The sequence below is a fragment of the Papio anubis genome, chromosome 17 (genome assembly GCF_008728515.1).
Source record: "Papio anubis isolate 15944 chromosome 17, Panubis1.0, whole genome shotgun sequence".
NCBI lineage: Eukaryota > Metazoa > Chordata > Mammalia > Primates > Cercopithecidae > Papio > Papio anubis.
The window spans coordinates 3472954-3486755 of record NC_044992.1 but is presented as its reverse complement, the minus strand read 5'-3'; the positions used below and the strand labels follow the sequence as shown (position 1 = coordinate 3486755).

The following is a 13802-nucleotide window of genomic DNA, read 5'->3' as shown; positions in this document are numbered from 1 at the left end:
TTGAGATGGAGTCTCACTGTGTCACCCAGGCTGGAGTGCAGTGGAATCATCTCAGCTCACTGCAAGCTCTGCCTCCTGGGTTCACACCATTCTCCTGCCTCAGCCTCCTGAGTAGCTGGGACTACAGGTGCGTGCCACCACACCCAGCTAATTTTTTGTACTTTTAGTACAGACAGGGTTTCACCGTGGTCTCGATCTCCTGACCTCGTGATCCTCCCACCTCGGCCTCCTAAAATGCTGGGATTACAGGCGTGAGCCACTGTGCCTGGCCAGAGTGACCAATTTCAATGAAAGAAATCACAGGAAAGGAACCTTTTAGAAGATCCTGTTAATATCCTCCCTGCCCTCTAGCCTACTCTTCATAAACTTCTCCTGAGAGTTGCGTACACTGCCTCAAATCTCCCCACTAATGCGCCTTCCCCTTCGTGGACTCTGCTCTCCTCAAAGTCACCAATGGCCAACAAACCTCTAGACCCAAACCAAGTTCCATCGTGAACTTATGGCTGAATATGACACTTGCTCACTCCTTTCTTAAAACTCTCTTTCTGGTCTGTCCCAATGTCCTGTTCTCCTGATTTTCTCTGTTAATTAAAAATTATTTCCGGGTGTGGTGGCTCAGGCCTGTAATCCCAGCACTTTGGGAGGCTGAGGCAGGTGGATCATGAGATCAGTAGTTCAAGACCAGCCTGGCCAAGATGGTGAAAACCTGTCTCTACTAAAAATACAGAATCGCCTGGCATGGTGGCACATACCTGTAATCCCAGCTACTCAGGAGGCTGAGGCAGAGAGTTGCTTAAAACTCTGGAGGTGGAGGCTGCAGTGAGCCAAGATCATGCCACTGCACTCCAGCCTGGGCAACAAAGTGAGACTCCAGCTTAAAAAAATATGTATCCAGGCTTTGGAAATAGGAAAAAGGAAAGTGCCCTCTTGGTACTGTGCCAGGTGTTATCTGCCTGGGGAGCCATCTGATTCTCTACAGATCTATAGCTTTGTCTGACTTCTTATGCACTATTGATTAGGGTATTTTACAACTGAGAGTAGTGGTTTATAGAAAACTCATAACAAGTGGCTGGGCACGGTGGTTCATGCCTGTAATCCCAGCACTTTGGGAGGCCGAGGCAGGCGGATCAGGAGGTCAGGAGATTGAGACCATCCTGGTTAACACGGTGAAACCCTGTCTCTACTAAAAATACAAAAAAAAAAAAAAAAAATTAGCCAGGCGTGGTGGCAGGTGCCTTGTAGTCCCAGCTACTTGGGAGGCTGAGGCAGGAGAATGGTGTGAACCCAGGAGGTGGAGCTTGCAGTGAGCCGAGGTTGCACCACTGCACTCCAGCCTGGGAGACAGAGCGAGACTCTGTCTCAAAAAAAAAGAAAAGGAAATTCATAACGAGTAAATAATTCCTGTCCAGTAGTAATGCAAATGTTTTCTGTCTGGTGGTAAAGGGAATCCTGGAGATTCTAGTTTCTTGCCTTATAGGACATTAACTTGCCTTGTCGAATTAATCTCAGCATTCCTTTGACTGACCAATTACATATTCATTCAGGTTCCCCTTCAAACTATTCTTCACGTTTCTACCGGTTTCCCCATCTACTAACGACTGGATAACAGCTTTGACATGTGTTCATTTGACATCTGTTTGAGAGTCACGTTTTTTAACTTTTTGAAAATTAGCCTTTACCACCTTCCTAAATTCTCTGTGGCTCCAACTCAGCAGGGCGGCACTGCGAACAGGAAAGGGGATGGGAGACGGTGAGCAAGGTGACCAAAAAGAACAAGGCGCAGAGAGCTTTCCTGACAAGTGCTAGGAGCCTTGATGATTGCCCGATGTCCCGGCTTGTCCTGGACTCCTCATGTACCTGCCAGCTGGTGTGCCAGGGCGCTGGGGCTCTTCTGAATGGCACCAAACTGCAACACTGAATCCTCACTGAATTGAGTCCTCAAGCAACAAGGCTCCTCCCCAGCAGGGAGAAGGGCCTGCCCAGCCTTCCTCTCCCATCCCCTCACCCCACAGACCTAGTAATGGTGAGAGCTGTGACTGTCACCTATAGCTGGCCACCCCAACTACACATTTTGCTCGAAATTACACACACACACACACACACACACACACACACATGCATCTATGTATGCATTCAACCCAATTTTTTAAAATTTATTTTGGAGACAGAGTCTTGCTCTGTCGCTCAGTCTGGAGTGCAGCGGTGCGATGTCAGCTCACTGCAACCTCCACCTCCTGGGTTCAAGTGATTCTCCTGCCTCAGCCTCCCGAGCAGTGCATGCCACTACACCCAGCTATTTTTTTTTTTTTTTTTTTTTTTTTTAGTAGAGATGGGGTTTCACCATGTTAGCCAGGATGGTCTCAATCTCCTGACCTTGTGATCTGCCCGCCTTGGCCTCCCAAAGTGTTGGGATTACGGGCATGAGCCACCATGCCCGGCCTCAACCCGATTTTTAAAACTACTTTGTATCCCATTCATCAAATAAAACTAGTCCTCTAAAGAGCTGTGTCTTGTGTTTATCCTACGATTTAGCCCAAATTTAAGAAAAACTATGATGTAGCCCAAAATTAAGAAAAACCATCCCTTCTGTTAGACCCTGTATCTCCATATAAATTATCACATTTAATCCTCACAACCTCCTTTGGAGGTAGGTAATGGTCCATTTTACTGATGAAGGAACTGAGACTCCAAAGTGCTAAGCAGCTTGCCTAAGGTCACACATGGTGGATGGGGCAGGGCCAGCCAGCTCGAAACCCAGGTGTGTCCGATGCGGACCATGCTCTTCCTTGGTTTATCATTATCTGCTCCTCCATGGTCAGCGCTGGCAGGGCCTCAGAGACTGTAGGGTCTCACCTACGCCCTCCTCAGATGCGAAAACAGACCCAAAAACCTGTCCAGAGCTACCCAGGGAGGAAGATGCAAAATCAGGACTCAGGCCAGGCGCAGCGGCTCACGCCTGTAATCCCAGGACTTTGGGAGGCCGAGGCGGGTGGATGGCTTGAGGTTAGGAGTTCGAGATCAGCTTAGCTAACATGGGGAAAGTCTGTCTCTGCAAAAAATAAGAAAGAAAGAGAAAGAAAGAAAGAAAGAAGGAAAGAAAGAAAGGAAAGAAAGAAAGAAAAGAGAGGAAGGAAGAAAAAGAGAAATGAAGAAAAGAAAGAGAAGAAAGGAAGGAAGGAAGAAAAAAGAAAGGAAGAAAGGAAGGAAGGAAGGAAGGAAGGAAGAAAGAAAGAAAGAAAGAAAGAAAGAAAGAAAGAAAGAAAGAAAGAAAATCAGGACTCAGAACCTAACAGCTGATCAGTGACATCCTCGGGATGCCTAGACAACCCCTCTCCCCTACTAGGCTAGAAGTATCCGCAGGAAACTACCCTCACAGGTCTACAGTGGATGGCACCCTCAGGAGTCAGGAAATCAGTGTCCAAGTTCTGGCCTTTGGGCAGGTCTCAAATTTTGTGTATGTAACATGGGCCAATTTTGGGGAGACTTTTAAGAGACAAAGGCAGGCAAGGCAAGTAACTTTATAAACCTACAGATTGCCCAGAGGTGATATATCAAGGCTCATCGTAAACTCTGGAAGACTTAGATCCAGCTTTTATCCCTTAAATGGCGTCACCTCGGATCAATTTCTTTTTTTTTTTTTTTTGAGACGGAGTCTCGCGCTGTCGCCCAGGCTGGAGTGCAGTGGCCGGATCTCAGCTCACTGCAAGCTCCGCCTCCCGGGTTCACGCCATTCTCCGGCCTCAGCCTCCCGAGTAGCTGGTACTACAGGCGCTGCCACCTCGCCCGGCTAGTTTTTGTATTTCTTAGTAGAGACGGGGTTTCACCGTGTTAGCCAGGATGTGATCAATTTCTATACCTCAGTTTCCTCATATATGAAATGGGGGTCATAATGGGATCTACTTCATAGAGTTGTTCTAAGGGTTCGAGCGCTTGGAAGTGTCTGTCCCATGGTGATCGCTCAGTAAAGTTGGCTTTTAGTACAGGTTTAGCCTCAAGGCGTAGCTACATTGTAACCCTTGACTACCCCGGTCTCCTCCAAGCTCTGTCGCTCCCGCAGGCCCCGCCCCCGTCCCCGCTCAGTCCCGCCTTCTCCTCCCCAGGTCCCGCCCGTGCAGCCCGCCCGGGTTCCTCCCGCCACCAGGGGGCGGCGGCGCTGAGGGCGGCCTTCTGGCCGAAGCCGGCGACGCTCTAGGTAGCTGCGGCGCCTCCTCTGTGGCCAGTGGCTGCGGCGCTCTAGCCGGCGGCCGTAAGGGACGGGCTCTCGGTGGTGCGGCCGGCAGGCAGCTATGGCGGCCGTACGGGGCCTGCGGGTGTCGGTGAAGGCGGAGGCCCCGGCGGGGCCAGACCTGGGGCTCCCGTCCCCTGAGGCGGAGTCGGGTGTTGACCGTGGCGAGCCGGAGCCCATGGAGGTGGAGGAGGGCGAGCTGGAAATCGTGCCCGTGCGGCGCTCGCTCAAGGAACTGATCCCGGTACGGGCGGGGGTCGGGGGGCAAGGAGGAGGTCGCGGGGCTAGTGCCCAGCGCCGGAGGGGGCCGGAAGGGGCGGTGGCTGGAGCCCCAGCCGGGGAAGTCTGGGGAGCGGGAGAGAAGGGAGCCAGCGTCCTGGGGACTGGGGCGCCGGGCTGGAGGAGGGACGCGGAGCGGGAGAAAGGACGCCGGTGCGCCGGAAATGGGTGTTGAGGGGGCTGGAGGGGGTGGCGGAGACCTGGGAGAGAGTTGAGGACCCCCCTCCGCTGCCCCCTCTGAGCCATGCTGTGCAAAGGGGTGAGTGAGGAGTGTCTGGAGGGCTGAGATAAAGGGGGAGCCCTGGGCGGGAACAGAACCGGGAGCAGCCCAGAAGGAGCTGTTGGGTGGCGCCAGCAACCAGGTCTCTCCTGTGGGTCTTGCCCCGGAGGAATTTGTATCTGTGAAACATGGCACTCGCTCTTTCTCTTGGGAGGGCTGCACTTGTCCGCAGCAGAAACTCACTGTTTCTGTCGTGACTTCAGGGTCATCTTGCGCCACCCGCCCCCCACTCCCCCCCCTCCCCCCCGCCGCAGCTCCACTGGCACCTACACCGTGGCCCCAGCATCTCACTCTTAATGAAAGTAAACTAGCAAACGATCAATAGACGCCCTTGATCCCTCATTTACCGCGCTGGAGATGGTGAGGTGTTTTGCTTGTGACTTGGTGGCTGTAGATCCAGTTCTTAGAGCTGATTTGAGGCCTGGATGACTCCTCTTAATTTCTAACTTAATATAAACTACTTTTCACCACATGTCAACATATTTAGACTGAAGTTATGGAGAAAGGTTAAGGTATGATCGCTAGAGATGGCAAACGTTATTGATTATGATTAACAACAGCTAATATATTAGCATTTACCATTCACTACATTGTGTCACTTAAATATACTGGCCATGCACACCTTTAGTGCCAGCTGTTCAGGAGTCTATGTTCCAGACCAGCCTCAGTAATATAGCAACACCCCTTCGAGGTCCCTCCTTTCGCCTCTCCCCATCTCAAAAACAAAACAAAACCAAAATAAGTATCACCGCAGTTGTGAAGTAGGTGTTATCATCCTTTCAGTCATTCAGTTCAACATGGTTTTTGTTTTGTTTTGAGACGGAGTTTCGCTCTTGTTACCCAGGCTGGAGCGCAATGGCACAATCTCAGCTCACCGCAACCTCCACCTCCTGGGTTCAAGTGATTCTCCTGCCTCAGCCTCCCAAGTAGCTGAAATTACGGAGGTGTGCCACCATGTCTGGCTAATCTTGTATTTTTAGTAGAGACAGGATTTCTCCATGTTGGCCGGGCTGGTCTCGAACTCCTGACCTCAGGTGATCCTCCTGCCTCTGCCTCCCAGAGTGCTGGGATTACAGGCATGAGCCACCGTGCCTGGCCAACATGTATTTATTGCATCCCCCACTATGTACCAAGACACAGCCCTAGGTGCTTGATCAAGATCAACCTCCCTGCTGGAGTGTATGCTCCATATAAACTCTCAATGACAAAAAGGAGCCAACCTTGTGAAGACTGAAAAGGGGTTCCCCCAGCAGGGGCAATAGCAAGCACAGAGGGTCTGGGGTGGGTCCAGGATCGTTGCAAAGTTCTGTAGCACTAATGGAAGGGCCGTAAAAGAGGTCAGGAAGGCAGGTAGATACCACGCAGGAAACTGGGACCCAGAGAGGTCAAGGAAACTATACAGTGTCCTGTAATTAGTGACCGTCAGAGCTGAGGCTTCCGTCCTCGCTTGGTTTCCAAATCCCATCCCCTTTGCATTGCACTGTGCTGTATTTGCCTCAGGAATTCTAGGTGAGGCTGGACCTTCTGCATTGAGGTGGAGGGTTGGGCTCCACCTGGTGGCTGGGCATGGGGAATTTGTTCAGACTAGGTTGGGGAGCTAAGTGACTGTGCTTCATCTTTTGACATTTTCCACAAAAGCCTTTAGATTTTTCTTTACATGGATACTTTCAGTTGATGGAATCACTTCAGGTTTTGGACAGGCTCTGCTCTTCTTATTGGAGTGGTTGATTGATACCATGGAATCACTGGGATGGGGCTTCTTAATAAAAGGTTGTCAGGGTGGGGAAGGGTTTTGAAAAGAATGACTCTTCAAAAAGAACCAGACTGGCCAGGTGCGGTGGCTCATGCCTGTAATCCCAGCACTTTGGCTGGCTGAGACAGACGGATCACCTGAGGTCAGGAGTTTGAGACCAGCCGGCCAACATGGTGAAACCTCGTCTCTACTAAAAATACAAAAATTAGCTGGCCATGGTGGCACATGCCTGTAATCCCAGCTACTCAGGAGGCTGAGACAGGAGCATCACTTGAACCCGGGAGGCAGCAGTTGCAGTGAGCCGATTTTGCACCACTGCACTCCAGCCTAGGTGATAGAGCAAGACTCCATCTCAAAACACAAACAGATGAACAAAAAGAACCAGACTCTGTGTGGTGGCTCATGCATGTAATCCTAACACTTTGGGAGATTGAGGCAGGAGGACTGCTTTAACCCAGGAGTTGGAGACCAGCCTGGGCAACATAGGGAGACCCTGTCTCTACAAAAATAAAAAAAAATGAGCTGGGTGTGGTGGCATATGCATGAGGGCCCAGCTACTGGGGAAGCTGAGGTGGGAGGATGGCTTGAGCCTGGGGAGTCGAGGCTGCAGTGAGCTGTGATCATTCTACTGCACTCCAGCCTGGTCAACAGAGCGAGACACTGTCACAAAAAAATAAAAATAAAAAAAAAATAAAAAAGAAGAACCAGCTGTCAGCCCGACTTTTATCATAGGTTTTTCCTCAATCGCTGTCTGAATTTCTCACCCTTCCCCTTTGTGTTAGGACACGAGCAGAAGATACGAAAACAAGGCTGGCAGCTTCATCACTGGAATTGATGTCACCTCCAAGGTAAGACAGGCTATGATTTATTTATTCGCTTGATAAGCAAGTGAACTTAATGAACTTGATCCCCAGGACTTAGCAGCAAATATTTCCTCTTTTCTTTTGTTGCTGGATTTAAATTTTCTTTCTAAAAAAAAATGGTGTTATTGGCCGGGCACACTGGCTCATGCCTGTAATCCTAGCACTTTGAGAGGCCCAGCAAGTAGGTCATTTAAGACCAGGAGTTCGAGACCAGCCTGGGCAACATAGTGAGACCCGTCTCTACAAAAGATACAGAAATTAGCTGGGTGTGGTAGTGCAGGTCTGTAGTCCCAGCTACTCGGGAGGCTGAGGTGGGAGGATCACTTGAGCCTGCCAGGTTGAGGCTGCAGTGAGCTGAAATCATGCGACTGCATTCCAGCATGGACAACAAAAAAAAAATTTTCTGTTATACAACGATGTCTTCATGCATCCTGAAATGGTGCAGGCAGCATTTGTGTGTTCTTACAGCCATGAAAAGATAAAATCACTCTACCTAGGTAACTGTGTTGAACCATTTCTAAGAAAATGTCCAGGATTGGGAATGCTTTTTTAAATAGTATGTCCATTTCTAAAAAAAAATATGTACTATTTCCACTTGAAATGAAACAAAATATGAAAAGTGCCTGGCACATAGTAGGCATCCCCCCTTTTTTCTTTTTCTTTTTTTTTCAGATGGAGTCTCGCTCTGTTGCCCAGGCTGGAGTACAGTAGTACGATCTAGGCTCACTGCAACCTCCACCTCCTGGGTTCCAGCGATTCTCCTGCCTCAGCCTCCTGAGTCGCTGGGACTACAGGAGCACACCACCACGCCTGGCTAATTTTTGTAATTTTAGTAGAGATGGGGTTTCACCATGTTGTCCAGGCTGGTCTCGAATTCCTGACCTCAGGTGATCCACCGGCCTCAGCCTCCTGAAGTGCTGGGATTCCAGGTGTGAGCCACCGTGCCCAGCATAGTAGGCCCTTAACAATCTTTATTCCTCATTAGCTGTAGACCCAGAAAAAGAGGACTCCCTGATTGCCTGGCTGTCTAAAGTCTGAAGCCCAAGTCAGGTGAATTACTCTCAGTACTTAAGACTATTGCCGTGTATCTAATGATTGCTATTACCAGATTACCACCTTCATTGTAATATCTCATAGAGTCAAGCCTATTATTTTCCTTATATGTAGTCAATACATGTAAGTTGCTTTAATCAGTGATGTTCCATTTTAGACCTTTTTTCTGATTTTAATGTGTAACGTTAAGTTTGGAACAGAATTTTGTATTACATTTCTGAATAATAATATATATTGCTGTATTGAATACATAAAAGCAAAAATAAAAATATATTTCATGCCTACCTTTTTATAATGCTTTTTTTGTTTTTTTTTGTTGTTTGTTTGTTTTTGTTTTGAGGCAGAGTCTCACTCTGTCACCCAGGCTGGAGTTCAGGGGTGCGATCTCAGCTTACTGCAACCTCTGCCTCCTGGATTCAATTGATCCTTCTGCCTCAGCCTCCCAGGTAGTTGGGACTACAGGTGGATGCCATCATGCCCAGCTAACGTTTTTATGGTTTATCTGTGTCTCTGTGTGTTTCCGATTACTTAAAGGCCAAAAACAAAACAAAAAACAAGAAAGAGAATTGGTCATCTTTTAGACAAGAAAAGAGAATAAAGTGAAAATATTTTCTTACTGTAATTTAAAAAGTAAACTATTCTTAATCTTACACCGTTTGCCATTACATGAAACAGGTATATGGAAAAAGGGTGGTAGTCTCAGAGTTAGTACTTTGTTTCTAAAGGAAGTAAATTGTTGTTTGTACTAGGAAGACTTCAGTGAAGAAAATGAGCATAGCTATTGGGAAATAACGGAAGTGTTACAATTTTACCAATCCCCACAAGGTCTGTATAGTCAGACCTTCAAATAGTGTGGTAAAGTCAATATACAATTAATGAAGGGGCCTGGGCACCGTGGCTCACATCTGTTATCCCAGCACTTTGGGAGGCTGAGGCAGGCAGATCATGAGGTCAAGAGATGGAGACTGTCCTGGCCAACATGGCGAAACCCGGTCTCTACTAAAAATACAAAAATTAGCTGGGTGTGGTGGCGGGCGCCTGTAGTCACAGCTACTCAGGAGGCTGAGGCAGGAGAATCTCTTGAACCCGGGAGTTGGAGGTTGCAGTGAGCCGAGATTGCGCCACTACACTCTAGCCTGGCGACAGAGTGAGACTCCGTCTCAAAAACAAAAAACAAACAAACAAAACCAGTTAGTGAAGGGTTCCTAAGAGCCATCAGAAACCCACCTTTGGACCTGGGTTTATTTTAACTCTTAGAAGAAACTTACAAAGCTGATTATTTTTTCAGTGAAGCGTCAATGGTTCTTACCACTTAAAGATGAAAACTGGTGATTCCATGGCCACAAGGCTGGAAGGGGAGAGAGTTTCTTTGCTTCAGTGTTGTTTTTGAACAGACTAGCTTTAGGGAGTGGACTGCTCAGGCAGATACGATGTGGAAGAGCGTGACAGGTGTGACTGCCGTTGCCCACAGACAATGTGAAATGGTTGTAGGTGAGCTCCTAGAAATAGCACTGGAATCAGATCTACTCGCTTACTAGCTGAAGTATCTCCAGCAAACCTTTTTGCTTTTTTGTGCCTCCATTTCTGCCCCTGGAAAATGGGGATGTTGAAATTGTTTAGTTGTAATTTGTTAGCATCATCGATAATAACAAATGAAGTGTCATATAGCTTCATAAACTGTAAAGGACTGTTCATTCAGTCAGCAAATGCTTATTGAGTTCCTACTATGTCCCAGGCACAGTGACAGGCTGTGTTAGGTTGGAGATGCTTGCAAATTGCAGCAATATTAACATACTCCCTCCCAGGCATTGAGTGTGACTGTCCAGGTCTCTGCAACAGTTTTGCAAGGTGTAGTGTTGCTTATTTCTTCTTGTTTATTTCAGGTTTGTCACTGATGCATCATGATGCATTCGTGATTTAATTTGCCTTTTCCATGTTTTACTACTTTCACTTTTTCTGTACTTTCTAGGAAGCAATTGAGAAGAAAGAGCAGCGAGCCAAGCGCTTCCATTTTCGATCAGAAGTAAATCTTGCCCAGAGAAATGTAGCCTTGGACCGAGACATGATGAAGAAAGGTATGGGGTGTTTTCGGGGAAATTTGTCCACATATCCCCAGAGAGCGACTTTTCCCTGCCATCGCCTCATGCTTCTGCCTTGCCTTGCATGTCCACTCCCTATCCAAACACTCCTGTGAGAAGGGACCTGTGAAGTCTCCATTTCTGAGGTCACCTGTTTAAAGTTCAGACGCTGTCAGCTGGCTCAGATGTTAGAGCTGGGGAATAAAGAGATTGTCTTTTCTGAGGGGGCCCAGAAAAAGTTACCAGTTAGTGGCAGAGCTGAGATTTGGACCTGTGCTTCTAAGGACCCTTACTCATTTTCTGCTTTTATCATTGAAGTGTTAACTTTTGTTTGCATTTAAATGTTGTGAAAGTGTATCACAGTGAGACTTCCTTTTCAGGGAGTTAGAGCAATTTTGAGATTGGTGGGGAAAAGCCATTAACACTTTTATTGATAATCTGAATCTGTTGGCCAGGTGTGGTATCTCATGCCTGTAATCCCAGCACTTTGGGAGGCCAAGGCAGGTGGATCTCTTGAGGTCAGGAGTTTGAGACCAACCTGGCCAACATGGTGAAGCCCCGTCTCTACTAAAAATAAACAAAAATTAGCCGGGCGTGGTGGCAGGCGCTTGTAATCCCAGCTACTCGGGAGGCTGAGGCGCAAGAATTGCTTGAACCCGGGAGCCGGAGGTTGCAGTGATCCGAGATTGCGCCACTGCACTCCAGCCTGGGCAACAGAGCAAGACTGTTTAAAAAAAAAAAAAAAATTCTGAATCTGTTGATAGTCTGAATATCTGATATATATAAACCACTCAATAACATCCTGTTGTCAGAGAAAGCTAAACTAATCCTGCCCTGAGTTTTAAGCCTGTCCTTACCGTTGGACTTGTGATTTGATTTTATCTTTGTGTTTTGTTGGGATATTTTGCTCCCTAGAACTCACCCCGAGTTATCATATATAGTAATCTGCCACAGTTTTCTAAAGCAATTTAGACATAAAAGGAAAAATTACTACTTTTTTAGTGAGTCTATGTTCTTATTTATTATTCTACTCTAATATAAATCCATGAATGCAGAAGTGTTCCCTGTGTGGCATTTGCAAATTTGGGCGTTCATAAAGGGTTTAGTAGGCAGCCTTCTGAAGGCATGTTAAAGGTCTGTGCTGTATTGTATGAGCTTCTCTAGCCTTGTTTGGTTGATAAAAGCAAAAGCTCTGTAAATACATTGAATGAATGAAAGCATAGCTGCTATTCGTTGTAAACCTGCTTTTTTACCAGACTCTGTTAAGCACATTACCTATTTCTTTCTTTTTTGTTGCTCACAACAACTCTATGAGGAATATATTTTTATCCCTATTTTATAAAGGAGGAAGCAGCCTCAAAGAAGTTTAATAAATTGCCCAGGGTCATGTAGCTAGTAAAGGTGGAGTCAGGATTCACACCCGGTTTCTTTGACTCTAAAGCCTTGCTTTTAACTCCTTTGCTCTGTTGCTGTGTAATGTAGGATATGGTGCTGTCGACTGAAATTGTGTCCCTCCTCAGTCCGTCCTAATGGGAGCAGCAGTGTGGGTGCAGAGCTGAACTCTGGAAGCTGCTTCACTCTTTATCCTGCATGACCAGTTCAAGTCAGAAACACGACCTTGCTTCCCTCGTGGGCGGGGGTTTCTGTTTGAGGAGAAGTCCTGTGGAGGCCAGGGACAGCGGTGAGGCTTGACATTCATGTGCCTGTACATCCAGGCGCGAGCGTCCCCGTGAGTCTCTCTGACAACTCTACCTCGAGGGCACCATAGCTTTATCACACCGTTGACTTCTGGTCCTGAGAGCATTCCTTGGGGCGCCTTGCGTCTGATATGGCTCATGCCTTTCACTCTGCACGTTTGCCCTTCCTTGTCCCGTGCCTTATCTCTGCTCAGGTGTCACTTCCCCCATGGAGCATCTCTGCTCACCCACTTGAAATGCTTTCTTTCTTTTGTTGGAGCTCTTTAGGGTGCAAAAGCCTCCTGGAATCTAGCGTCAGTTCCTTTGTGACTGAGGACAAGTTCTTGAGCCTTGTTAGTTTCAGTCTCCTTGTCTGTGAAATGGAAATACGATACTTACCTTAATAGGATTACTTTTGGGGTTAACTTTTAATATAAAAAAATTTTTTTAAAATACAACTCCAATCTCACGGTTCTAAAGATACTCCTAAAACAGGCAATAAGGCCGGCCATGGATGTCAGCTGGGGAAGCTTGCTTATTTCAATCGATTCTTTGTCCAGGAGGCAGCAGGGCCTAGGATAGTGTTCCTGAGCCCTGGGGAACCCTGCTGCCCATCTCAGACCACTTTACATTAGTTGGGGTTAGATAGGTCCCAGGGAGAGTTACTGGTTTTCTTTTCTTTTCTTTCTTTTTTTTTTTTTTTTTTTTTGAGACAGAGTCTTGCTCCGTTGCCCAGGCTGGAGTGCAGTGGCGAGATCTCAGCTCACTGCAAGCTCCGCCTCCTGGGTTCAAGCGATTCTCCTGCCTCAGCCTTCTGAGTAGCTGGGACTACAGGCGCCCGCCACCACACCAGCTAATTTTTTGCATTTTTTAGTAGAGACAGGGTTTCACCGTGTTATCCAGGATGGTCTCAATCTCCTGACCTCATGATCCACCCACCTTGGCCTCCCAAAGTGTTGGGATTACAGGTGTAAGCCACTGTGCCCAGCCTTTTTTTTTCCTCTCTCTTTCTGTCGCCCAGGCTGGAGTGCGATGGTGCAATCTCGGCTCACTGCAACCTCTGCCACCCAGGTTCAAGCAATTCTCCTATTTCAGCCTCCTGAGTAGCTAGGATTACAGGCACCTACCACTGTGCCCAGCTAATTTTTGTAGTTTTAGTAGAGACGGGGTTTCACCATCTTGGCCAGGCTGATCTTGAACTCCTGACCTTGTGATCCACTCACCCTGGCCCCCCAACGTGCTGGGATTACAGGTGTGAGCCATCGCACCCAGCCAATAGTTATTCTTTTTGTATCTTCTCGGGTAGTTGTTTTTTTGTTTGTTTGTTTGAGAAGGAGTCTCGCTGTGTCGCCCAGACTGGAGTGCAGTGGTGTAATCTCGCTCACTGCAACCTCCGCCTCCTGGGTTCAAATGATTCTCCTGCCTCAGCTTCCTCAGTAGCTGGGATTACAGGCGCCTGCCACCACGGCCAGCCAATTTTTATATTTTTAGTAGAGACGAGGTTTCACCACGTTGACCAGGCAGGTCTTGAACTCCTGACCTCGTGATCCACCCGCCCCAGCCTCCCAAAGTGCTGGGAGTACAGGCGTGAGCCA

The 13802-nt window shown here is 47.7% G+C and overlaps 1 protein-coding gene across 5 annotated transcripts in view; it reads left to right on the top strand.

Moving 5' to 3' along the window:
* The first annotated feature begins 4247 nt into the window (after positions 1 to 4247).
* Positions 4248 to 13802, top strand: part of NCBP3 (nuclear cap binding subunit 3) — a 41638-nt gene continuing 32083 nt past the window's right edge. For all 5 annotated transcript variants that reach the window (XR_002517933.2, XR_638828.4, XR_638827.4 and 2 more), the window contains exons 1-3: positions 4248 to 4469; positions 7320 to 7385; positions 10423 to 10528. Coding sequence is in view for 2 of the 5 variants with exons in the window: in XM_009189377.4 (XP_009187641.1) it covers positions 4287 to 4469; positions 7320 to 7385; positions 10423 to 10528 (355 nt within the window). In the remaining 3 variants the exon portion in view is untranslated. The remainder of the gene's footprint in view (positions 4470 to 7319; positions 7386 to 10422; positions 10529 to 13802) is intronic.